The following is a 24,899-nucleotide window of genomic DNA, read 5'->3' on the forward strand; positions in this document are numbered from 1 at the left end:
CGGCCTCCTCCCCGCCGCCCCTCCCGCGCGCGTCCACCGGCTCCCCGGCTCGCGCCGCTCCATGTAGCCCCGGATCCCCGGCGGCCGCGGAGGAGGGGGCGACCACAAGATGGCGGGTACGTGCCCCTGCTCTCCGGCGGCGGCCGCCGCCCCGAGGGGCGGCCCGGCCGAGGCCAGCGCGGGGTCCCGGCGCGGGGAGGGAGGGCGGGCGGCGGGGCGGGGCGCGGCTCCGGGGCGCTGACCCGGCCTTTCTTCTCTCCCCTCGGCGCAGACCTCTCGCTGCTCCAGGAGGATCTGCAGGAGGACGCGGACGGATGTGAGTGCGCCCGCCGCGCCGTCACCGGCGGCCCCGGGAGCGACCGGGGAGGAGGGCGGGCGGCGGCGGCCTGAGGCCCAGCCGGGGGCCGGGCTGGCGAGGCGTGGCCGGGGGCCGGCCGGGGGCGATTTTGAGGGGAAATCGCGCTTCCTGGAGGGAACGGCGTGGCCAGGTCCCGCTGCGGGAGAGGCGCCCTGCGTAATGCCGGGCTCGGGCTCTGCCCCTCGCCCGCCGCCCGCATCCCGCGGCATCTCTGTGGGCTCGGGAGCTGCCCGGCGCCCTTGTGAGGAAGGAACTGGTGGGCAGAAATTTGAAATGGGGATTTGGGGTGTGTTTTTCCCTTCGAGCGCCTTCCGCGGACCGCCCCCCCTCCCCCGAGGAAGGAAGAGGCCCTGAGGAGGGCAGGTGTGCTTCTGAGGGTTGCTCCCCGGCGGCCGGCTGCGGGGCCCGGTCCCTGCGAGCCCGCGGGCCGGCCGCCCCGTTTCTGGCCGTGTGGACGTGACTACCTGTGATTTCACTGTAGCTCTTAGCAGCCTCTACCTGTCCCCAGTCCAGCTGATTTGTGGATTACAGGAAGGTAAGAAGGTGTGGCTTTGGCGGGAGTTAACTAGATTTAGAGAGCATAATTCTTGAATGCAGATGTTCATAAACCACCCAGACTTCCGTAGATATTAAGATTTCAGCTTTTCTTGGAGATATTGACATTTTAAAAGTTGATTTTTTTGTTTTAAAAAAATCAAACTTTGACGTTGTTTCCAGAATATTTTCAGAAAGGAATTGTTCTTTTCGTATGTGCTTTTCTGAGCATCAGAGGATAATTTGGAAATGGTCTGAGTTGAAATGATACCCATGGTAGACTTTGTGGTGTGTTTAGGAGAAGGCCTGCCTGATGCTGAGGTTCGCTGTGGCCAGTGCCTGTGTAAGTAATTCAGAGATGGCTACAGTTTGAAATCGCTCTTTTAAAAACTGTGTCCTTAATCCTTAGCATTGTCTGATGTGGTTTCCCTTGCCCAAATTAAGCTTAATTTTTAAATTTCTGGGTGTTTTGAGTGAAGTAAGGAGAATTGTATTATTTAGAAGGATTCTCTAAAAAGGGTAGTAATTTTTAAAGTGAATGAACCATATACAAATTTATCTTTTTTAAATCCGGATTTTTTTTTTTTAAAGTAAAAAGCTCTCATTTGGGGATCAGTACTCGTGGTGAAGGATAAGTTTTACATTTCGTTTGATGTTTTACTTTAGGCCACTTACTTGCCTACTAGTAAGTTTAAAAAGTTGTTTAAGGCACCTATTGATTTCTTGAAAAGTTAGGCTTGGAGAGGTGGCTCTGATGGTTATCTTGAGACGGGGCTTCTCGTTCTTGTATTTAGGGTCAAGTCTCTGTGAAAAGAAGATACATTCATTCAGCAGGTGTTTAGGAATGTCCAGAACAAGATCTTCTGCATTTTTCTTTATTTCACTTTATTTTATTTATCTTATTTCACCTTATTTGTTTGTACTCTTAGGGATGAGCCATAATGTCAGTTCCATCGTTGACCTTTAAGGAGCTTAGTCTAGAGGGGAGGGCATACCTGCGAAGAGCTCAACAGTGGTTCCTTCAGGAGCCTAAAGACTTCTGCTCAGTACTCATGATACTGCTGTGTGAAGACTGGTCACAGTCTGTGCCCTCTAGTGGTTTACAAGCAGTTTTAGTGTAAACGTAATAATGATGGTATCAGAGGCAGTATAGCACAGTAATTAATAGACAAGACTCTAGAGCCAGACTGCTTTATTCCAGTCTTGGCATTGTCACTTTGGACAGATTCCTGCAACTCACTTAACCGTTTTGTGGCTAAGTTTTGTCATTTGTAAATAGGCGTAATAAGTATTACCTACCTTGTAGAATTTAGAGCCTTGCATGAATTAAGGCATATAAAGCACTTAGGACCTGGTAAAAGGTGACTGTTATGTGTTGGTTATTGTTGTTAAGAGTAAAGAGTAAGGGAAGGTTAAAGAACAGAGAAGGAAATACTGATGTTGAACATTACCCTACAGAATTAATACAGTTACAGATGCTGCTAATGCTTGTAATTAAGTTTTTTAAGGTTCTTTTAGTTCCCACTGTGTTTTAATTTGGAATAAAATTTTAGACATTTGAAGGCACAAATAGTTTATTTGCATATTTATAATTTGGTTGAAGATTTTATTAGAATAATTGCTTATTGTTCTCAGTTGTTAAAGTTTTTACAGGCGATATCTTTACCCAGAATATTCAGGAACAAGGAATCTTTGAACATATGGCCAGTCGAAGGACCACTTGTAGTCTCCTGTGAAGGGAGAAAGAATTGAGAGGAAAATGGCCATAGTGCCTAGGTCGAGGGCAAGATGGTTGGTAAGGGAGTGAAAAAGCTTGTCACATCTTGGAGAAGCTGGAGAAGGTAGAGGACCAGAGATGTTAGAGAGATGGAGTTTGGGCTGCTCTTACAACTAGACCACATCTTCTGAGCCCGGTTTTCTGCCTCAGGCAGCACTGGTGTGGAGACAAGCCTCTGGAGTAGTAGTGCACCAGGTCCTGCCACTTCAGCCAAGCTGGGTCTAAGGTGGCCCTTAGATTGGAAGGAACTATTTTCTGGTGAAACCCTAGAAGCTTGGTTGCTTTCCTAAATGGAGAGCCTAGACTGAGACAGAGAGTAAATACTATTGTGCAGGTAATTTGTAGCTGTGGAGACTAGGAGAGGACCTGATGGGGTCTAGATCTTGCAAGGGGGACACTGCCAGACCCTAATAAGCTGTCAGGTCTTTTGATTTGTTTTGTTTTCAGCCCCAAAGTCTCTGTGTAGTGAGTAGAATAGTGGGTAGAATCGGGAAAAGGGTTGGAGAAAAAGAAACAAAATCCTATATGTGAAAAATGGTGCCTATCAAAAGGTCAGAAAGGTAAGTAAATAAAGTCATTACTATTAGGTATTGTTAAAATTAAGTTTAGGAAAATAATGCAGTGAAAAACTATAAGTTTATTTTAGTTTAAAAGTGATACTTTCAATACTGTGTCATGAACATACTTTGAATTTCAAAGTGAAAGCAAGGCAGTGAGTCACTTAGAATTAGATATCTCAGCAGAGTGACTTCAGAGTTAGGTAAACCCTTTCTGTTCCTTGAATAGTGGGAGGTAATGCAGAATTACAGACAGACTTTCAGAGAAAGATACATTAAATTTCTATTGTCCGTGTCCCAAAGATACAATTTTGATTGACATCTAAGTTGCTAGATTTTTAAAATACAGTAAGAGTTGATGAGTTAATGCTTTTAAAAATAATTTAACTGAAGGAGTTTGATTAAAATTTAAGTTTTTATCAAAGTAATTCATTGAAGAATATTATTTCAGAAGAATGATTACGTAACAGTTAATAGTTTACAGTAGCTTTCATACACAGATTATTCTTCACAACAGTCCTGTGATGTGTAGGCTGTGGTAATCTGATATCAATAAGGCAACTGATGCACAAAGGGACTAAATTATTTTCTCAGGAAACAGAACTCCTAGGTAGCAGCCAGAATTTTGAGCAAGGCCCTGTGATTCTAAATACTGTATTTTAAACATTGTCTTTTCTTAAATTGCCCAGTTTACAACATGGAGCAGCCCAAGGTTGTTGAATAGGCAGTTAGTTTGAACCCATGCTTAAAGTAGTCTTAAAGATTAATCTAACATGCTGCATATGGTGTAATTTAACCCAGAGAGAGAGAGAATTAGAACGAAGCTTGGGTGTGATCCGGCTGCTTGAGTCTGTATGGGAACTTTTCCTTTGGCTGTAACTGGCATGGCTTGGAAGAGCTTTTGGAGCTTTGTTATGGAATGTGCCATACCCCAGAATTTTTCATATTTGTTGAAGTTTTGGAATCCTTTTACTCTATATTGTTTTTCAGGTTTGAGAGCAGTATTGAAATAGAGTGAATTAATAATGGATCCAGAACTAATTGGGTGTAACTGCCTTGACTAGAGACTCAGGGCCCTCCAACTACTTTTGAAAACTAGTTTTGATAAGCTTCTTAAAGTCCTTGCCACCTGGGGAGGTGAGAAGTAAAAAAATGGGGGCTGTGTCCAGTGGCAGCCAGGCAATCAGTCAGAAACCCTAGCTAGGGGCCGGCCTGGTGGCGCAGTGGTTAAGTTCGCACATTCTGCTTCTCGGCGGCCCGGGGTTCGCCGGTTTGGATCTCAGGTGCAGACATGGCACCGCTTGGCAAGCCATGCTGTGGTAGGTGTCCCACGTATAAAGCAGAGAAAGATGGGCATGGATGTTAGCTCAGGGCCAGTCTTCCTCAGCAAAAAGAGGAGGATTGGCAGTAGTTAGCTCAGGGCTAATCTTCCTCAAAAAAAAAAAAAAGAAAAAGAAAACAAACCCTAGCTAGGGGCCAGCCCTGTGGCCAAGTGATTAAGTTTGCACGCTCCGCTTTGGCGGCCCAGGGTTTCATCGGTTCAGATCCTGGGCGTGGACATGGCACGGCTCATCAGGCCATGCTGAGGTGGTGTCCCACATGCCACAACTAGAAGGACCCACAACTAAAATATGCAACTATGTACCCAGGGGATTTGGGGAGAAAAAGAAAAAAAGAAAAGATTGGCAACAGTTGTTAGCCGAGGTGCCAATCTTTAAAAAAAAAAAAAAAAAACGAAAGAAAGAAACCCTAGCAAGGTGCCCTTGGAAGTCATGACATTCAGAAGTGTTGTTAAATAGGGATTTGGAAAAGAATGAGTCATGAGACTTGGTAGCGTGTTTTGATTGCTACCCACAAGAATGGACAGGAGAAATCTTTGTTTAGAGATAATATGATTTATATCCTAGAAAAGAGTGCTTAAAAGTGGTTTTCATGGTATCTGCATGTGTACGGAATGAGTCAATGATGCCTTGGGTAACAATTCCCTGTACAGAATTTTTTTAAAAAAGAAAGACAAAGGGAGAAAACCCTTTGTAAATATGCATATCAGCTGCCTGGGCTTGTAGGTGCACGGCCAAAAAAAACCCCACCTAAATGCATAGGTTTTTGTTTATTCTTCCTTCCTGTGAAAGATAAATAGCCCTTGCTAGGTAAAGTGCGCTAGTCTCCCAACTTGTTTAATCACTGGTTTATTATTTCTGGTCCTTTTGCCTCAGTTCTTCCTCTCATCACAACACAATTTATGTTTGTTTATTAATCTATTCTTGCTTGACTCCTACATTTGCCTTGTATTTTGGGTTTTTCTCTCCTGATGGCAAAGAATTTTTGCCATCGGCTGCATGATAGTGTGGGCAGTCTCTCAACTTATTAGGGCAGTCTCTCAACAGTTAGGGTGTTGTTTTGTTTTTAACTTGCATCTGATAATAATCCTAATTTAATGTTTTGGGAAGAAGAGTGGGTGGCACACCCATGGAATTTTGGCTGAGGAGGTTAAAGGGCTGATGTTCTCTGTAATTTCTTGGAGGATAGTTTTGCACAGACCTTTCAGCTGGCAGATCACTTGTTTCCCCCTCTCCCCATCTGTCCCCCTGACTCTCCTAACTTTTGAGTCAAGTCTTCTTAGCTAGCTCCTTATCTCTCTAGACTTAGGAGCAGACTTTTGTGGCCTAGTTGGTATCAGTTTGATATCTGAGCATTTATTATGCTATAATTCTGAAATATATCTAGTATAGTTCTGTCTAGAAGAAAGAGCACTGGGCTTTGTAGACCTTTAGACCTTCATTTAAATTCTGGCCCTTGGGGCCGGCCCTGTGGCTGAATGGTTAAAGTTCCAGGACCTCTGCTTTGGCAGCCTGGGTTTGCAGGTTCAGATCCTGGGTACAGACCTACTCCACTCATCAGCCATGCTTTGGAGGCATCCCACATACAAAGTAGAGGAAGATTGGCAATGAATGTTGTTAGCTCAGGGCAAATCTTCCTCACACACACACACACAAAATTCTGGCTCTTGCCATTTATTCACTGTATAATTTTGAGCAAGGTAACTTTTCTCAGTTGTTTTCTATCTTTAAAATGTTGGTGGCCTTTGGGTTGTTTCTGGTTTTTGACTTATAAATAAAGCTGCTGTGAGCATTCACGTACAAGTCTTTGTGTGGACACAAACATTCTTTCCCTTGGGTATATACCTAAGAGTAGAATGGCTGTTTAACTTTTTAAGAAACTGCCAAACTGTTTTCCAAAGAGGTTGTGCCGTTTTACACTCCCACCAGCAGAAAGAGTTCCAGATGCTCCTCACCCTTGTCAACACTCAGTGTTGGCAGTCTTTATTTTAGCCATTCTATTAAGTGTGTAGTGGTTTTTCTTTGTAGTTTGAATCTGCATATCTTTAATGACTGATAATGCTCATCTTTTCATGTGTTTATGTACCATCTATATATCTTCTTTGGTGAAGTGTCTGTTCAAATCTTTTGCCTATTTTTTTTATTAGTTTGTTAGTTTTCTTAATAAGTTTTGAGAGTTCTTTATATATTTCAGATAAATGTCATTTCTCAGATATGTGATTTGCAAATACTGTTTTCCAGCCTGTGACTTGTCTTTTCCTTGTCTTAACAATGTATTTAAAGAGCAAGAGTTGTGAATTTTGTTGTTCAACTTCTTATTTTTTCACAGATGCCCTTTATCAGGTTGAGGAAGTTCCCTGAGTTTACCGAGAGCTTTTTTGAAATTAGGAGTGGATCTTGGATTTTGCCAAATGCTTTTTCTCCATCTGTGTTTTTTTCTTCTTTAGTTTTTTAATATGGTGAACAACACTGATTTTTTTCAAGTAAATACTGTTAATTTTTTTAATGGGAGATTTCACACATAGACAAACACAAACATAGACAAAGCAAATGAGGCATTGCACACCCACCACTTAGCTTTAGCTTTCATTTATCCCCCTCTAAAGTCTGAACATTTTTGGGGGGAGGGAGAAGGCAGCCAGAGTGCTTTAAAGCCATCCCAGGTGTGTTTAACCATATTTAACTATAAATATTTCACAAGGCTTATACTTGAAGAGTGGTATTTTAATCTCTGAACAGGACATCTAGGGTAATGGTAAGGTATGGTAATTTATGAAAATTTAAATTCTTTAGACATTTGCCTTGCTGGTTCTACTGTAATAAAGCATGTCCGTATAGTGACTAAATTCACTTTCATCCTAATCACATTGATCACCAGGTCAAGAGAAGCAACATCTTATTTTTATGACATGAAGCACTTTTCACCCTTTCTGGTCAGCCTCAATGATAACAAAAGAATATTGGTAAACAAAAGTTGAATTTTATTTTTTACATTGGTTTGCTGTATCATCTAGAAGATCACATAAACTGTTAAAATCTGGGTTGTGCTATACCTCCAGTGAGCCAGTGATCCCAGAATTACAGAAATCAAGAGCTAGAGGACAGACTATATATTCATCCTTTTCATTTTAAGCATGAGAAAGTTTAGGCCCAAGGTCCCATAAATAAAGGTGGCAGGGGTGGTGGAGGCGAGAATACAATTCAGACTTTGTGGGTTTTAATATTCTTTTCCTAGATATCATCTACATAGCTCTTTAACTCACTACAAAAGGGAGATGGGAGAAATTTCTGGATTTTGTTTATTTTTTAAATTACCATTTATTGTCAAACTGTGTGTTGGGCATTGTGCTATAATCTTACTTATAGTATTCCGCTATGAGGTATGTAGTCCCACAAATTTACAAAAGTGGTACCTGATGAGACTTATCTAATGGTTAAGTAATTTACTCAGTCACCTAACTTAAAGATGTTAGGTTAAATTTAGACCTGTCGGACATAGTCTTTATTTATTACTTTATTATTTTATTATTGCACTCTTACTGCCTTCTGATTTTGGCTTCCCTTAAGTTATCACTTACGTAGTTTATTTAACCTCCTAAAGGTCCTGGAGGATATAAATAGCATGCCCTTAGTATTTGGAGGGTAAAATAATTTCCGTCCTGGGTAGCTCCTGTCTGTCATGGGAATGTCAGAAGCAAAATATACCCTTTTTCTTTGTGTTTTAAACCACTCATGTATGAGGGAGCCAGTCACTGGAGTAAAAGTGGATACGAACGTCAGTGTGATCTGATGTGTCTGATCCTGTCACTAGTTAATTACCTAAAGTGGTCATTCCAAAATCTTACCGCAAGTCAGATTTGATGTAAATCATTTTTACCTTTAAATCTATCAAGTAGTTTTTGGTAGAAATAACTTCAAGACTTCAGATAACTTGAAGACGTCATTTATTGAGGGTTGGTGGTAATTTGGACCTGGATTAGCTCAAATTTTGTTTGGATTACCTGTGGAAAAAAGAGTTACTAACCAAAGTAATTGGGTTAATAAGACTGTAAGGAAGATGTTTACTCACTGAACGGAATAGACAACACATCTATAATGTATGAAACATCCACACTGGCAAGTGCTTTGATATGCTGCATACCTCTGACTGTCAAGTGATGTTTAGAAAGGATGATCTCGGTAACTAATTTGAAAATAGATAAATACATCGCTGCTGCTTTTATTTACACGTATACTTTAGGGAACTGTTTTTTGAAATAGTCACAGAGTGAACTTTAGCAAATTATTCTTGCTTAAATTCAATTGTGAGATTAAACATGCTGTAGGACATTTATACACCTACAAGTAAAGATCATTTCTAAGGATTTAGTAAACTTTTTAAAATTTTAATTAAAATTTTTATTGAGATAGTTAATCCACATGCACTGGTAAGAAATAATACAGAGATCCTGTGTACCTTTACCAGTTTCCTTCAATAGTAACATCTTCCATACTATAGTATACTGTAACTACTAGGATATTGGCAGTGGCACGATCTGCTGATCTTTTTTTTTTCTTTTTTGTGAGGAGGACAACCAGAGTTTTATTTGGAAACTTGAAATGGCAATAGGTATTCCTTTGGGACAAATACCAAAAACGTTACCTGCAAAAGTTATAAAATCCTTTTCACTTTTTTTTATTTTCATAATAGTTTATGACATTGTGAAATTTCAGTTGTACATTATTATTTGTCAGTCACCATATGTATGTGCCCCATTACCCCTAATGCCCAACCCCTAAATCCCTTCTCCTCTGGTAACCACTAATCTGTTCTCTTTGTCCGTGTGTTTGTTTATCTTACACAGATGAGTGAAGTCATGGTGTTTGTCTTTCTCTGTTGGAGAAATTAGTTTTTTCAAATTAGTTATTTCGCTTAATGTCATACCCTCAGGGTCCATCCATGTTGTTGCAAATGGGGCAATTTTGTCTTTTGTAATGGCTGAGTAGTAGTCCATTGTATGTGTGTATATATATATATATACACACACCACATCTTTTTTATCTAATCTTCAGTCAGTGGGCACTTGGGTTGCTTCCATGTCTTAGCTATTGTGAATAAAACTGCAATCAACATAGGGGTGCATGAGTTTCTTTGAATTGTTGACTTCAAGTCCTTTGGATAAATACCCAGTACTGGGATAGCTGGGATAGCTAGAAAAAAAATTTTCTATTTTTGATGTTTTGAGAAATCTCCATAATGTTTTCCAAAGTGGCTGCACCAGTTTGCATTCCCACCAGCAGTGTATGAGGGTTCCCTTTTCTCCACATCCCCTCCAACATTTGTTATTTTTTGTCTTGGTGATTGTAGTCATTCAAACGGGTGTAAGATGATATCTCAGTGGAGTTTTGACTTGCATTTCCTTGATGATTAGTGATGTTGAACGTCTTTTCATATGCCTGTTTGCCATCCGTATATCTTCTTTGGAAAACTGTTCAAATCCTCTTCCCATTTTTTGATCGGTTGTTTGTTTGTTAGTGAGTTGTATGAGTTCTTTATATTTTGGAGGTTAACTCCTTGTTAGATGATTTGCAACTATTTTCTCCCAGTTGGTGGATTGCCTTTTTGTTTTGCTCCTCGTTTCCTTTGCCTTGCAGAAGCTCTTTAGTCTGATGAAGTCCCATTTGTTTATTCTTTTCTTTTGATTCCTTTGCCCAAGTAGATATGGTATTTGAAAAGATCCTTCTGAGGCTAATGTCAGAGTGTATTGCCTATATTTTCTTTTAGGAGTTTTATGGTTTCACGTCTTACCTTCAAGTCCTTAATCCATTTTTAGTTAATTTTTGTGTATGATGAAAGATAATCATACTTTCATTCTTTGCATGTGGCTGTCCAGTTTTCCCCACACCATTTATTGAAGAGACTTTGCTTTCTCCATTGTATGTTCTTAGCAACTTTGTTGAAGATTAGCTGTCCATAGATGTGTGGTTTTATTTTTGGGCTTTCACTTCTGTTCCATTGATCTGTGTGTCTGTTTTCTTACCAGTACAATGTTGTTTTGATTACTGTAGCTTTGTAGTATATTTTGAAGTTAGGGATTGCTTTGTTCTTTTTTCTCAGGATTGGTTTAGCGATTCAGGGTCTTTGTTGCCCCACATGAATTATGGGATCCTTTGTTCTAATTCTGTGAAGAATGTCATTGGGATTCTGAGTGGCATTGCATTGAATTTGGAGATTGTTTTAGGTGGTATGGACATTTTAACTATGTTTATTCTTTCAATCGATGTGTATGGAATCTTTCCATTTCTTTATGTCATCATCAGTTTCTTTCAGTAATGTCTTATGTTTTTCATTGTATAGAACTTTCACTTTCTTGGCTAAATTTATTCCTAGATATTTTATTCTTTTTGTTGTGATGGTAAATGGGATTGTATTCTTCAGTTATCTTTCTGTTAGTTCATTATTAGGGTATAGAAATGCTACTGATTTTTCTAAGTTGATTTTGTATCCTGCAACTTTGTTGTAGTTGTTGATTATTTCTAATAATTTCCCAGTGGCTTCTTTAGGATTTTCTGTATATAAAATCATGTTGTCTGCAAACAGCAAGAGTTTCACTTCTTTGTTGCCAATTTGGATACCTTCTATTTCTTTTTCTTGCATAATTGCTTTGGACAAAACCTCTAGTACTATGTTGAATAAGAGCGGTAAGAGTAGGTGCTCTTGTCTTGTTCCTGTTCTCAGAGGGATGGCTTTCAGTTTTTCCCCATTGAGTATGATGTTGGCTGTGAGTTTGTCATATAGGGCCTTTATTATGTTGAGGTACTTTCCTTGTATACCCATTTTATTGAGAGTTTTTATCATAAGCGGATGTTGGCTCTTGTCAAATGCTTTCTCACTGTTTATTGAGATGATCATGTGCTTTTTAGTCCTCATTTGGTTAATGTGGTGTATCACATTGATATGTAGATGTTGAACCATTCTGTGTCCCTGGTATAAATCCCACTTCGTTGTGTGTGTATGATCCTTTTGATATATTGCTGTATTCAGTTTGCCAGTATTTTGTTGAGGATTTTTGCATGTATGTTCTGCAGCGATATTGGCCTGTAATTTTCCTTCTTTGTGTTGTTTTTGTTTTTGGGATCAGGGTGATGTTGGCCTCATAAAATGTGTTAGGAAATGTTCCATCTTTTTCAATTTTTTTGGAATAGTTTGAGAAGGATAGATGCTAAATCTTCTTTATTTGTTTGGTGGAATTCTCCAGAGAAGCCATCTGGTCCTGGACTTTTATTTTTTGGGAGGTTTTCAATTATTGTTTCAATCTCTTTATTTGTCATTGGCCTATTTAGATTCTCTATTTCTCCTTGGATTCATTTTTTGGAGGTTGTGTGAGTCTAAAAATTTATTCGTTTCTTCTAGATTGTCCAATTTGTTTGGAGTATATTTTTTCATAGTATTCTCTTATCATTCTTTGTATTTCTGTGGTATCTGTTGTAATTTTTCCTGTTTTGTTTCTAATTTTATTTATTTGAGCCGTCTCTCTTTTTTTTCTTAGTGAGTCTGGCTAAGGGCTTGTCAATTTTGTTTATCTTTTCGGAGTACTAGCTCTTAGTTTTATTGATCTTTTCTACTTTTTTTAAATTTCAATTTCATGTTTCTGCTCTAGTTTTTATTATTTTCCTCCTTCTTCTGACTTTTGGCTTTGTTTTTCTTTTTCTGTTTCTTTTAGGTGTGGTTTAAGATTGCTTATTTAAAGTTTTTCTTATTTGTTAAGGTGGGCCTGTATTGCTATGAATTTTCCTCTTAGGACCACTTTTGCTGCATCTCATATGAGTTGGTATGGTGTATTTTCATTTTCATCTGTCTCCATATATTTTTTTATTTCTCCTTTAACTTCTTCAGTGGTTCATTGGTTGTTCAGTAGTGTGTTGTTTAGTCTCCACATATTTATCACTTTCCCATCATATTTCTTGTTGATTTTGAGTTTCATAGCATTATGGTTGGAAAAAATGCTTGCTATGATTTCAGTCTTCTTAAATTTGTTGAGGTTTGCCTTTTTTTCCAGCATAGGGTCTATTTTTGAGAACGTTCCATGTGCACTTGAGGAGAATATCTTCTGCTGTTTTTGGATGGAGTGTTGTATATATATCTGTTAAGTTCATCTGGTCTAGTTTTTTAATTAATTCCACTATTTCCTTGTTGATTTTCTGTCTGGGTGATCTATCCGTTGATGTAAGTGGGCTGTTAAGGTCCCCTACTATTATTGTGTTGATGTTAATATATCTTTTTAGGTCTGTTAATAGTTGCTTTATGTACTTTGGTGCTCCTGTGTTAGGTGCATATATAAGTGTTATGTCCTCTTGCTATAGTTTCCCTTTTATCATTATACGTTGCTCCTCTTTGTCACTCATTGCCTTTTTCATCTTGAAGTCTTCTTTGTCAGATATAAGAATCACAACACCTGCTTTCTTTTGTTTGCTATTAGCCTGTAGTATCATCTTTCACTGCCTCACTCTAAGCCTGTGTTTGTCTTTAGAGCTGAGATGTGTTTCCTGGAGGTAGGATATTGTTGGGTCTTGTTTTTTAATCCATCCAGCCACTCTGTGTCTTTTGATTGGAGAATTCAATCCATTTACATTTAGAGTGATTATTGATATATGAACACTTAATGCTGCCATTTTATTACTTGTTTTCCGGTTGTTCTGTATTTCCGTTGTTTCTTGTCCTGTGTATTTCAGACTGCCAGTCAAGTTTGGTGGTTCTCTATGATGGTTTTCTCTTTACTTATCATTTGTGTCCCTGTTCTGATTTTTTTAGTGGTTACTGTGATACTTGTATAAAAGATCTTGTAGATGAGATAGTCCATTTTCTGATACTCTCTTATTTTCTTAGTCTAAGCAGGTTCCATTCCTTTCCTCTTCTCCAACTAAGTTATTGTTGTCACAACCTATTCCATTTTGTGTTGTGAGTTTGCGTTAAAATGAAGTGGTTATATTTGTTTTATATGTTATATTTATCTTGTATATTATATTTGATTATATATGTTTGTTATCCTTAATGTTTCAATTAAGTGTTTGCTAACCTGTTCTGATAGAGAGTTGCATTTTTCTGATTTTGTCTGCATGTTTATCTCCTTGTTTAAGATTTTGTTAACCATTTCCTATTTTTTCAGTATGAGGGCCTTCTTGATCATTTCTTTTCTTGTAGGGGGGGTCTTGTGGTGATGAACTCCCTCAGCTTTTGTTTATCTGGGAAAGTTTTTATTTCTCTTTCATATCTGAAGTATATTTTCACTGGATAGAGTATTCTTGGCTGAACCTTTCTGTCTTTCAGAACTTTGAATTTATCATTCCAGTCTCTCCTAGCCTTCTTCTGAGAAATCCGCTGAAAGCCTGATAGGGATTCTTTTGTAGGTTATTTTCTTCTGTCTTGCTGCCCTTAATATTGTTTCTTTGTGATTGACTTTTGCCAGTTTTAATTATGTATGCCTTGGAGAAGGTCTTTTTACATTGATGTTATTAGGAGTTCTCTTACCTTCTTTGACTTGTAATGCTGGCCTATTCCCCAGGTTTGGGATGTTCTCAGCTATTGTTTCTTTGAACAAGCTCTCTGCTTCTTTCTCCTTTCCTTGTCTCTCTGAAATACCTATAATCCTTATATTGCATTTCCTAATTGAGTCAGATGTTTCTTGGAGAATTTCTTCATTTCTTTTTAGTCTTAGTTATCTCTCTTCCTCTGCCTGAAGCATTTGTGTATTTCTGTCCTCTAAATGGATAATTCTGTTCTCCATAATATCAGCTGTTATTTAAGGACTCCAGAGTTTTCTGTATCTCATTCATTGTGTTTTTCATCTCTGACTTTTCTGATTGGTTTGTGTTTATTATTTCAATCTCTTTTGTGAAGAATTTCCCCTGTCAATTAATTATATTCCTTATTTCATTGCACTGTCTATGTGAGTTTTCTTGTAACTCATTTAGTTTTTTATGATAGCTATTTTGTCTTCTCTGTCATTTAGATTGTAAATTTCTTTGCCTTCAGGATTGATTTCTGTGTGCCTGTCATTTTCCTCCTGGTCTGGAGTATTAATATATCTCCTCATACTATTTGATGGGGTGGATTTGTGCCTTTGCATAGTGGTAGTATCTGCTTGCAGATTCCACCTGCTGCCACTTGGGGCTTGGGCAGGAGCTCTGTATTCTGAGCCCACCACAATCTCTGGCAGCTGTGCCTTGTCCCTTGGAAGCTCCACTGACAGGGCCTGTCTGTATTTGCCCGCTCACTGCCACTGCTTTACCAGCATATGCACATGAGCTCTGGTGGGGATCCCCTACTCAGGCCATTGGGCTGAGCTGGTGCTCCAGGTGGGGTGGGGAGGGGCACTTTCTTTCTTGTGTGTGTTCCTGAGCGCTCTGGCTCTGCGCTTACTGTCTGACTGGTTTGGTGAGGACATCCCCATGATTGCTTAGCTGCCTTGGTGTGGGGTGTTCCCACAGGCTGAGAGGTAACTACAAGAGCACAAGCATTCTTGCAGAGGGCTGCCTTATTTCTCTTCTCTCAAGTTCCTGCCTCTAGGTCACTGCTGAACAGGAGGGAGGGGTGATCCCCTTACCTCCTTCCACTGCCTCCTGAGGGGGCGTCCAGCACCCCCATCTTCAGACGTATGGCTGTGTGGCTCTCTCAGACATCTGTTGTGTTTTGTGAATGTCCTTTCTTGGTACATGAATGTCCTTTTCATTGTATCCTAGCAGGGAGAGACTAAGAGATGAGCTCACTCTGCCATGATGCTGATGTCACTCCTTTAGTAAACTTTTAATATTTATGTTTGAAGGAAAGATTTATGTTAAACATTACATTGTCACAATTACAAGTTGGAACTTGACAGACCTGTTGCTTAAGGCTATATTTATAAGGACAAAGTTAACATGGTCCTTCAAATTTGTTATTTATCTTTTTCTATTAATTTTTTTCCCAAAGCAGTGACTTTATTGCATTTTCACTACATCACCAGACCAGGGGTTGTAAGGTTTCTGTAAAGGGCCAGATAGTAAACATTTTAGTTTTGTGGGCCACGTGGTCTCTGTTGCAGCTACTCAGATCTGCCATTGTAAGGTGAATGCAGCTATAGACAGTGCATAAATGAATGAGCTTAGCTGTCTTCCAATAAAACGTTACAAAAACAGTGAGCCAGTCTAACCTGCTGGCCATAGTTTGCTGACGCTGCGCTATACTGTAAGTCCAAGGTCTGTAACAGTCTTATTCTTTACCCTTGGCAGACTGCCCAGTACGCAGTAGGCCTTCAGTATATACTTGGAGAGATGAATTTTGATTTTCTGGCCAAGCTAAATAAGGCCATAAACCTAACTTGCAGTCAAGTAATGAAATAATTTATTTTTAAATTAAACTTGTTACTTTGAAAATTTTCAGACCTACACAGAACTTGCACAGGTATTATGGTCAATTCCTAAAACTCTTCACCTGTGTTCAACTCTTGTTAACCTTTTGCCAATTTGCTCTGTTTTTCTCTATACACCTATATACACACACATGTAAAATGTAGTGTATATATATTTTTTTTCCTGAGGGAGATTCACCCTGAGCTAACATTTGCTGCCAATCTTCCTCTTTTTGTTTGTGAGCCACTGTCATGGCATGGCCACTGACAGACAGGTGGTGTAGGTCTGAGCCCTGGAACTGAACCCTGGTCGCTGAAGTGGAGCACACCAAACTTAACCACTAGGCCACTGGGGCTGGCCTGTTATTCTTCATCTTAACTTCTTCATTGTACCTTTTGAGAATAAACTGTAGAAATCATGACCTTTTAGCTTGTACCTTCCAAGAGCAAGGCCATTCTCTCACAATCAACAATCAAATTCAGAAAATGTAACACTGATAATTCAAATGTGTAATATGTAGTCCATTTTCAAATTTCTCCAATTATCCAATAATGTCTTTTATAGCAACTGTCTTGCCAGTCCGGGCTCCTGCTTTGCATTCAGTTGTCATATCTCTTTAATTTGGAACAATTTCTCACCCTTTATCTTTCTTGATATTTATTTTTGAAGAGTCAATTTGGTTTTCTCTGGTTCCTCATGATTTGATTCAGATTACAATTTTTTCTTGAGGTTTTATAACATTTAATATAAACATATAGTGTTTGTAACTATGTAGATTTCAGGTGTACATCACTATATTTCGATTTCTGTATAGACTGCATTGTGTTCACCACCAAAAGTTTAGTGACCGTCCATGCTTTTTTTTTTTGACAGGAATACTATTGTAAGTAAGACTGGGATATTCTCAGTGCTTCATGTCAAAAGTCATCTGATGTCCGTCGTCCATTATTGGTGGGGTAATTTTAACTACTTGGTTAAGGTGATGTCTGCCAGATTTCTCCACCTAAGGATTCTGTTTTGTCCTTTTGTAATTAGTAAGGAGAAAATAGTTTGATGCTGAAATCCCAATCCCAAACAAACTTTTACCCTGTAGACGTAAATAATCCATAACCAAGATATAAATCAAAATTGGGGTGAGTTTATTATGAGCCAAAGTGTGGGGATTATAACCCGGGAAGGCCTTAGAAGGCACTCCAGAGAAACATGGGTTTCAGTACAGTCTTATATCTTTTTAGAACAAAGAAGATACATTAAACACACCCAGGATACATTTTTAAAGAGGTATTCAGTTGCAAATTAGCAGGTCAAGTGACCATGATGCCAGGAAAGGGACTAATCTGGGTGTTACCAATAGGACATAGGAGGGGAAGTATGCATTCTTTAGCTCAAGAGAGATTCCTTACTTTAATGGATAAGCAGATGTACATGTATGTTTGATAGGCCATAAGTCAGGTTTTGTAGTTCAAGCCGAATCAGTTTTGAACTGGAATAGTTACCCCATATACCTCAATATCTTATAATCTCTTATCAACCCTTTAGTGTTAGAACGTGTTGATGGTCCTTACCTGGATCTACTACATTTACTAGCTGGTATTCTGCTTTACAGAAGAGCTTGTCCTTCCTCCCTTTTTATTTGTTGTCTTGTTTGTTAAAATATCACTTTGAAGCCCCAAATCTTAAGATAACTCTTATAAAAATAATTAAATCTCTATAATATATCTTATCTTTCATTTTCTAAGATGTAGAGACTTGGAAAACAAAAGAAAATTTGGCAAGTTTATTATGCCCTAAGCAATATCAAGAGAAAAATTGAAGGTGGGGAGCAGACTATTAGCTTTTTTCTGTTTTAGGGATGTTATTAGAGGCTATGTGGGGAAAAGGAGGATGCTTTGATCAAGCTTGGTTTAAGTCGGGTTGTATTAATTAATCAGTTCTCTTTGGTGTAGTACTTCTCAAATGTATTAATATGCTGATGGTATTGTGACTATCTTAGGCAAGGGTAAAGTATGGTTAAAGGACCTTCCCTTGTCCCCCAAGTACTCTCTGGACTGTCTTTTCATTAATAAATATTAATGAATGTGCATTCTTCAGGAGCATTAGATTCTGTTTTTTAGGTAGTAAAAAGATTAGCAAGACAATCTTTGTCTTCAGGGAATTTATCTGTGTTTGGGATGGGGGAAGTAGAAGAAAATGGGGGAAAAAGAAGTCAAGCATTGTAATTGCTGGTGGAGTAAAAGCAAGGACACCCAGAGACTGTGGGGAATTCAAAGGAGGAAGAGATCTTAATTAGAAAGAAAAGGAAATGCTTCCAGGATGGTATTTGTAAATAGGTTAATGTAAACTGAGATGAGGATAAAGAGGGCAGAAATGGGACAGATAGAATCCTATAAGACAAGAAAGTAGTGGGGCATGGGGCAGAAAATGGACCCCAGCATGGGCTGTGTGCAGGGAAAGAAAAGAGGTGGGGGCCAGATCATGGCGGCCCTTGAATTACAGCATGAGACAGTTGTACCTTCATTCAGATGCCTGGGAGGTTTTGGGGTGGGGAGGGAATGGAGGAAGGGAGAAAGGGCAGGGAATATATTGAACAGAGTAGTGCTTTAGGAAGATTGAAGTGGTTCTGGTACGTAAACTGGAGTAGAATGAGGAGAGCCTGAAAGTAGGTGGATTGAGGCGGTTGTAATAGTCTAGGGCAGTGGTCTTCAAACTTAATTACTCCTAAAATAATTATGAAAACTCCTTATTTCTCATACATTTTAAAGTTTAAAGTTATTTTTAAAATATAACTGTCATCACTTTTAAAAACAGAATGCAAATATCATAGCACTTTGATACCCACTATCATCCATTTTCAAAAATTCAAAAATAATTTCTTTAAAGAGGGAATTTTACATTGTTCTTTTTTTTCTTGATCTCTTTCCATTTCCTACACAGAATTTTGCTCTAATACATATATATATATATATATATATATTTTTTTTTTTTTTTTCTGGTGAGGAAGAGTGTCCCTGAGCTAACACCTGTGCCAGTCTTCCTCTATTTTGTATGTGGGACACTGCCACAGCATGGCTTGATAAGCAGTGTGTAGGTCCACACCCCAGATCTGAACCCACGAACCTTGGGCCACTGAAGTGGAGTGTACGAACTTAACCACTATGCCACCAGGCCGGACTCCCAATATCTTTATGCTTGAAAGTTTTCTTGATTTACCCTATCACAATTTTTTTGTGCCAAAAATATGTATATAAAGAAAAGTTGAAAATTTTAATTTCCTGTGGCCATAAAACTTTAAAAATCTTTTTTCCATTATTATTATTAATACTCAATTGATCAACCAGAATATAGTACAAATTATGATAAACTTTTTAGCAAAATTTTATTGTACATGCATCTCTTAATGCAACAGATGTGGCTTTTAAAAAATAACTTATGTATTCATGGGTTAATATAATTTACTACTAGAATGAGACAATATTTAGCATCAATTTCTACTTTTTGAGAACTGTAAGCACTGAGATTTTTTTTGACATAAATAGGTTGATGGAAAGAGTTTTGTTAGCAGTGCCACTAATTTCCTTGAACCTCTTCCAGCTTATGTACCAAAGATTATTTTTAATGAGCTGTCAGTCTTTCAGTGTTTTTGAAAAGCAAAGGATTGAAAAATAGCTGACTTGTAAAAGTATTTATTATAGTCTTTAGAGAGTTGATTTCTTTAACACTTTCATCAGTATCTCCGAGGGGTCCTTCTTTAGTTTTTCCTGCCTTGGGGCGTTGCAGCAGGTAGCCTGAGAGAGTTCAGAGAGATGGGGAGGCAGGAGATTGTGGAAGGGAAAGGGATAGCTCTAACTCTCCGGGCACATGTTGGTGATAGGGTGCTCCTGGAAGTTGGGGTCTGGGCTATCCCTTCACGTAAATAAGTATCCTGACTTATACCAGGAAGATCTTACTGTACCTCATGGAGTTTGAATGCCCCAGTTTTCTCTAAGCAAAAAATAGCCTCTGAATTAGGACATTGGGAACTGAGAGGTGGAAATACAGAATACTTTATAAAAGTAGAATTTATAGTTCTTAGCAACTGATTAGATACGGGGGCAAGAAAGGTACAGTTAAAAAAATAACTGAAGACCTCATGTTTGAGAACTCTGGGTGAGGAAGATAATAGTGGTGATTGGAAAGTCGTGAGGAAGGTCTCATTTCTGTAAGATTGGTTTGGACAGTTTATTATTCGGAACGAATGTGACGTTGAGGTGGAGATTCTATGAAGTACCTGCGAATATGGATCTGGGGACCAGGGCAGGCGAATTTTGGAGGTCACCTACATTCCAAGTGATAGTTGAAGTTATGAATTATTAAGGGGAGGATAGTATGTGTGTGAGAGGACAAAAATAGAGGAAAACTACCTACATAAAAGGGTCAGAAAGAAGTAAGGAGGAATAGTCCAGAAAGGTCGAAAAATACTCAGGATTGTATACTTCCAGAGAACTCAAGAAAAGAGTATTTAAGAGATGGGTGTTGGGATAGGAGGAGTCAGCCTTGTTGAATGCTGTAGAGAAGTAAGACAACAGGTCTAAGAAGGGCCCTCAAATTTTGGCAAATTATTGCTCTTCTTTGAAAAGAGTCCTAGAGTGAAAGAGAAGTAGGACAGATAATATTTGTCTTGAAGAGGAGGTGAAGGCGGCAAAGGGAACTATACCTCTAAGAAGTTGGATGAAAAAGTCATTTTACGGAATAGCAAGCTTAAGTTCTAGATTCAGTGTGTCGGGAAAACCTCATGTGGTCAGAATTGCCCTTAATTACCTTTATATTGCTCATATATGGCCATATTTACAAGTCTAACAGCCATATTTTCCCTTGGCCATTGTAACATTCTTTCTGTAGTTGAGTCATAAATGAGGTGGTTGATGTTTAAAGGCCCTGCTGGAAAAGTGTCTTTAGACCGTAGGAATGGGGTGCTGCGTTTTGAGAAGCACACGAGAATGGCGGATGTGCTCTTATATCTCCTTCTGGTGCTCGTGAGCATATGTGTGGTCAGGGAGAGAATGCTGGTCAGGTGCACTACCTGAACTGTTCTCTCCCTTGCTTTTGTTCCCGTGGTCGCTGGCACTTTTTATTCCTGACTTGGCACTATAGAGTACATCAAATGCATGTAGTGATAGTAAGGTAGGAATGAAGTTGATTTTTTTTTTTGAGGGTAGTTTTGGGGACTTACAATACAATAGAGAGTTGGAACATCTTCTGAGAGAATTTTAAGATTTAAGACTAGGGTGGTGGTTCCCCCTTATCCATTGTTTCACTTTCCACAGGTTCAGTTACCCATGGTCAACTGGGTCCAAAAATATTAAAGGGAAAATTCCAGAAATAAACAATTCATAAGTTTTAAATTGGGTGCCATTCTGAGTAGCATAATGAAACCTTGCACCGTCCAGCTCCCTCCCACCTAGGACATGAACCATCCCTTTGCCCAGCATAGCCGTGCTGTGTATGCTACGTGCCTGTTAGTCAGTCAGTAGTCATCAGGTTATCAGATGACTGTTGTGGTATCACAGTGCTTGTGTTCAGGTACTGCTTAGTTTACTTAATAATGGCCCCAAAGTGCAAGAGTAGTGTTGCTGGCAATTTGGATATGCCAAAGTTATTGTCGTTAATCTCTTACTGTGTCTAATTTACAAATTAAACTTCATCATAGGTATGTATGTATAGGAAAAAACAGTATATATAGGGTTGGGTACTATCCGAGGTTTCAGGCATCCTCGGGGTCTTTGAACGTATTCCTGCGGATAAGGGGGGACTACAAATACAAAATTCGTATTGAGTGAGCATGCAATTAGCACGAATTGGTAATGTATCTGAGCATTGTTAAGGAGGAATAGTAAAGAGGCCTACTTATGGTATTGATGCAGGTAGAACTAGAATTGTCTCCATTGAATTAGAATGTGTTGTATTCTTGAGGGGCCTAGGGCTTCTATGGGCTCCTTCCCTCCTCTGCTCTTTGACGGCTAAGAGTGTAGGATAATTGGAAGAGGAGTGAAATGAGGCCTGGGGTTCTCCTAGAATGCTGTGTAAAGACAAAGAGGTCTCTCATCTTGGAAAAGACATCATGATCTTTGCTTCCTTCTTAATTTTTAAAATATACATTATGGTTTTAATTAGTACTTGATCATTTTAATCAAATTTTATTAAAGCATGGTTGAATAAGTATATATACTGCCTGGAATTGTCTATTCCTCAAAGGAAATAATTGTTGAATTTAACTAAGTTGTTGCTTAGAATATCTCAAATGCCATTTCTAATTACAGGGTGGTAATGTGATTTCTCTAGCCAGGTAAGAGGATTTTGCAAAATGTAGTAATGTTACTCTTTAAAATTAAGAAGGCTAAATTGATTGTTTGGTCCCATTCCCCTATTCCTCCTGCCTTTCTTCTCTATGAACCCTGTGTCCGACCTGTAGTAAATTACTTACAGTTTTCTCAACATGACATGGTTTTCCTTGACTCCCTGTCTTTGGGTTTCTCTGCTTAGAGTAACCTCTTCCTGCCCTCTGTCCTGCTTGGCAAATTCCAGTGTATCTGCCATGACTTGGCTTGACTTTAAAGCCTTCTCTTATTCACCAGGGCAGACTTAGAAGTATAATAGGTAACAACGTATGATAGTTAACAGCGTATTTTGTATGTATATACTTGTATATCATGTATCTTTTCTTAGTGGAATATATATGTCTATATATATGCACACGCATGTACATATATGTGTACATATATACTTACATGCGTATACTTTCTATATCTGTGTTCCTTTCTGATTGTCTGGCACTTCCAGTATATGTGCTGTTCTCTTACTGGTTGAATGAAATGAATGAAAATTCACGTTTAAAAACACATGGAAACCTCATTGAGATTCTCTCTATCTAGAAAAAAACCAAAATGCGGAATGGGAAGGAACATTTACTTATTTACCTAACACCATGTTAGATATTTTATAGACATTATCTTTGTATGTGTGTCTTAAAACTCTCAACAACAAACAAGTATTTTGTGGGTGAGGAAACAGACCCAAATTAGTTAGGTACTTGTGTAAGTTCATATAGATAGTTTATAAGTAGCAGAGTAGGAGATTTGAACCAGATCCTTCTTACTTTAAAGAGCCCCTGCCGTTTTCACACCACTTTTGCTGTGACTACATAGTGATTAAATTAATCATCTTTAAAATTCCAAAGTGGGTCCAACTTTTAAACTTTTACATTTTAGATAAACATTCTTTTCCTTAAATTTAAACAGCTGAAAATTGGGATGTTGATTTCTGCTACTTTGGATTTCTGCTGCTGCTGGTCCAGGGACCTGAGAGCAGATAGGTAGAGAATCCTTCTCGAGCTGGAGGGATGATTTTGTCTCTTCTACTGTGTGATCTCCTAGCTTTATACAAAGGCAAGTGTTCACTTTTATAAGTAACAAAGATAAATGTTATTCTTTTGTTTCTCTTGTCATCTTTTTCTTGATGTTCTCTTTATTTGCATTGTAGTGTTTGATTCTTCTCATGATTTGGAACTAGAAGAATATATATGTATTTTTTTAGATTTTTAAAATTTTTCCTTCTTCTCTCCGAAGCACCCAGTACATAGTTGTATATTTTAGTTGTAGGTCCTTCTAGTTGTGGCATGTGGGACACCACCTCAGCATGGCTTGATGAGTGGTGCTAGGTCTGTGCTCAGGCTCCGAACTGGTGAAACCCTGGGCCGCCGAAGTAGAGCGTGCAAACTTAACCAGTTGGCCACGGGGCTGGCCCCTCGAAGAAAATATTGAGTCTAATATTTAGGACTTTTGAGATAGAATGGACTAAGCCTCAAGTATAAGGCTTTAGTTTCTATTCCTATTAGGAATTATATTCTATTGGAATTTACTAGAAACCACAAGTTTTCATTAAATGATGTGTCAATTGCTTCTTCCTGGAAGCTTTTAGTTTATAATTAAATATTAGGTTTTGAAAAATGAAGATTGCCTACTTAAGTATTTATTGGAATTCTGTCTCTTATGTTAACAAGCCATCTTCCTTTTTCCTTTTCATCCTGGTTCCCCTTCAGCTCTCAGTAAATTTACATAGGAAGAGAGACTATTGGAATTTGGGGAGAACAGATAGAATTTGACAAGGCTTTTCAGAGTGATCATTGTTTTTCTATGCTTCTTGGTCATTTAAAAATTTCAGATAGCGTTAAAAGATGGCATGATTTTTTTACTTCATCAATCTAGGAGACTAGATTTTTATTTACTTATTTTTTTATTTGAATTTCAGATAAACAATGAATTTTTTTATTGTGGTCATAATAACTTAGAACATTGTGAAATTTCAGTTGTACATTATTATTTGCCACACACCATGTAAGTGTGCCCCTTCACCCCTTGTGCCCACCCTCCACCCCCCTTCCCCTGGTAACCACTAATTTATTCTCTTTGTCCGTAAGTTTGTTTATATTCCACATATGAGTGAAATCATATGGCGTTTGTCTTTCTCTTTCTGGCTTATTTCACTTAACATAATGCCCTCAAGGTCCATCCATGCGGTTGCGAATGGGATGATTTCATCTTTTTTTATGGCTGAATAGTATTCCATTGTATGTATACACCGCATCTTCTTTATCCAGTCATCAGTTGATGGGCACTTGGGTTGCTTCCACATCTTGGCTATTGTGAATAATGCTGCAGTGAATGTAGGGGTGCATAAGTCTCTTTGAATTGTTGATTTCAAGTTCTTTGGATAAATACCCAGTAGTGGGATAGCTGGGTCATACGGTATTTCTATTCTTAATTTTTTGAGAAATCTCCATACTGTTTTCTACAATGGCTCCACCAGTTTGCATTCCCACCAGCAGCAGACGAGGATTCAGTTTTCTCTACAACCTCTCCAACATTAGTTGTTTTTTGTCTTGATGATTATAGCCATTCTAATGGGCATAAGATGATATCTAAGTGTAGTTT

The 24,899-nt window shown here is 38.7% G+C and overlaps 2 protein-coding genes across 8 annotated transcripts in view; one reads left to right on the forward strand and one right to left on the reverse strand.

The window, feature by feature from the left end:
• LOC124244556 (translation initiation factor IF-2-like) overlaps positions 1-63 on the reverse strand; it is a 2,639-nt gene extending 2,576 nt beyond the window's left edge. The window contains exon 1 of the mRNA XM_046671179.1: positions 42-63. Coding sequence (XP_046527135.1) covers positions 42-63 — 22 coding nt within the window. The remainder of the gene's footprint in view (positions 1-41) is intronic.
• Positions 1-24,899, forward strand: part of PPP4R1 (protein phosphatase 4 regulatory subunit 1) — a 76,082-nt gene continuing 51,183 nt past the window's right edge. For 2 of the 7 annotated variants that reach the window (XM_046671341.1, XM_046671344.1), the window contains exons 1-3: positions 1-116; positions 272-316; positions 840-893. In XM_046671341.1, coding sequence (XP_046527297.1) covers positions 110-116; positions 272-316; positions 840-893 — 106 coding nt within the window. In that variant the 5' untranslated portion in view covers positions 1-109. The other 5 variants (XM_046671345.1, XM_046671346.1, XM_046671340.1 and 2 more) reach the window with 3 other exon arrangements.

The sequence above is a fragment of the Equus quagga genome, chromosome 9, assembly GCF_021613505.1.
Source record: "Equus quagga isolate Etosha38 chromosome 9, UCLA_HA_Equagga_1.0, whole genome shotgun sequence".
Classification (NCBI taxonomy): Eukaryota; Metazoa; Chordata; class Mammalia; order Perissodactyla; family Equidae; genus Equus; species Equus quagga.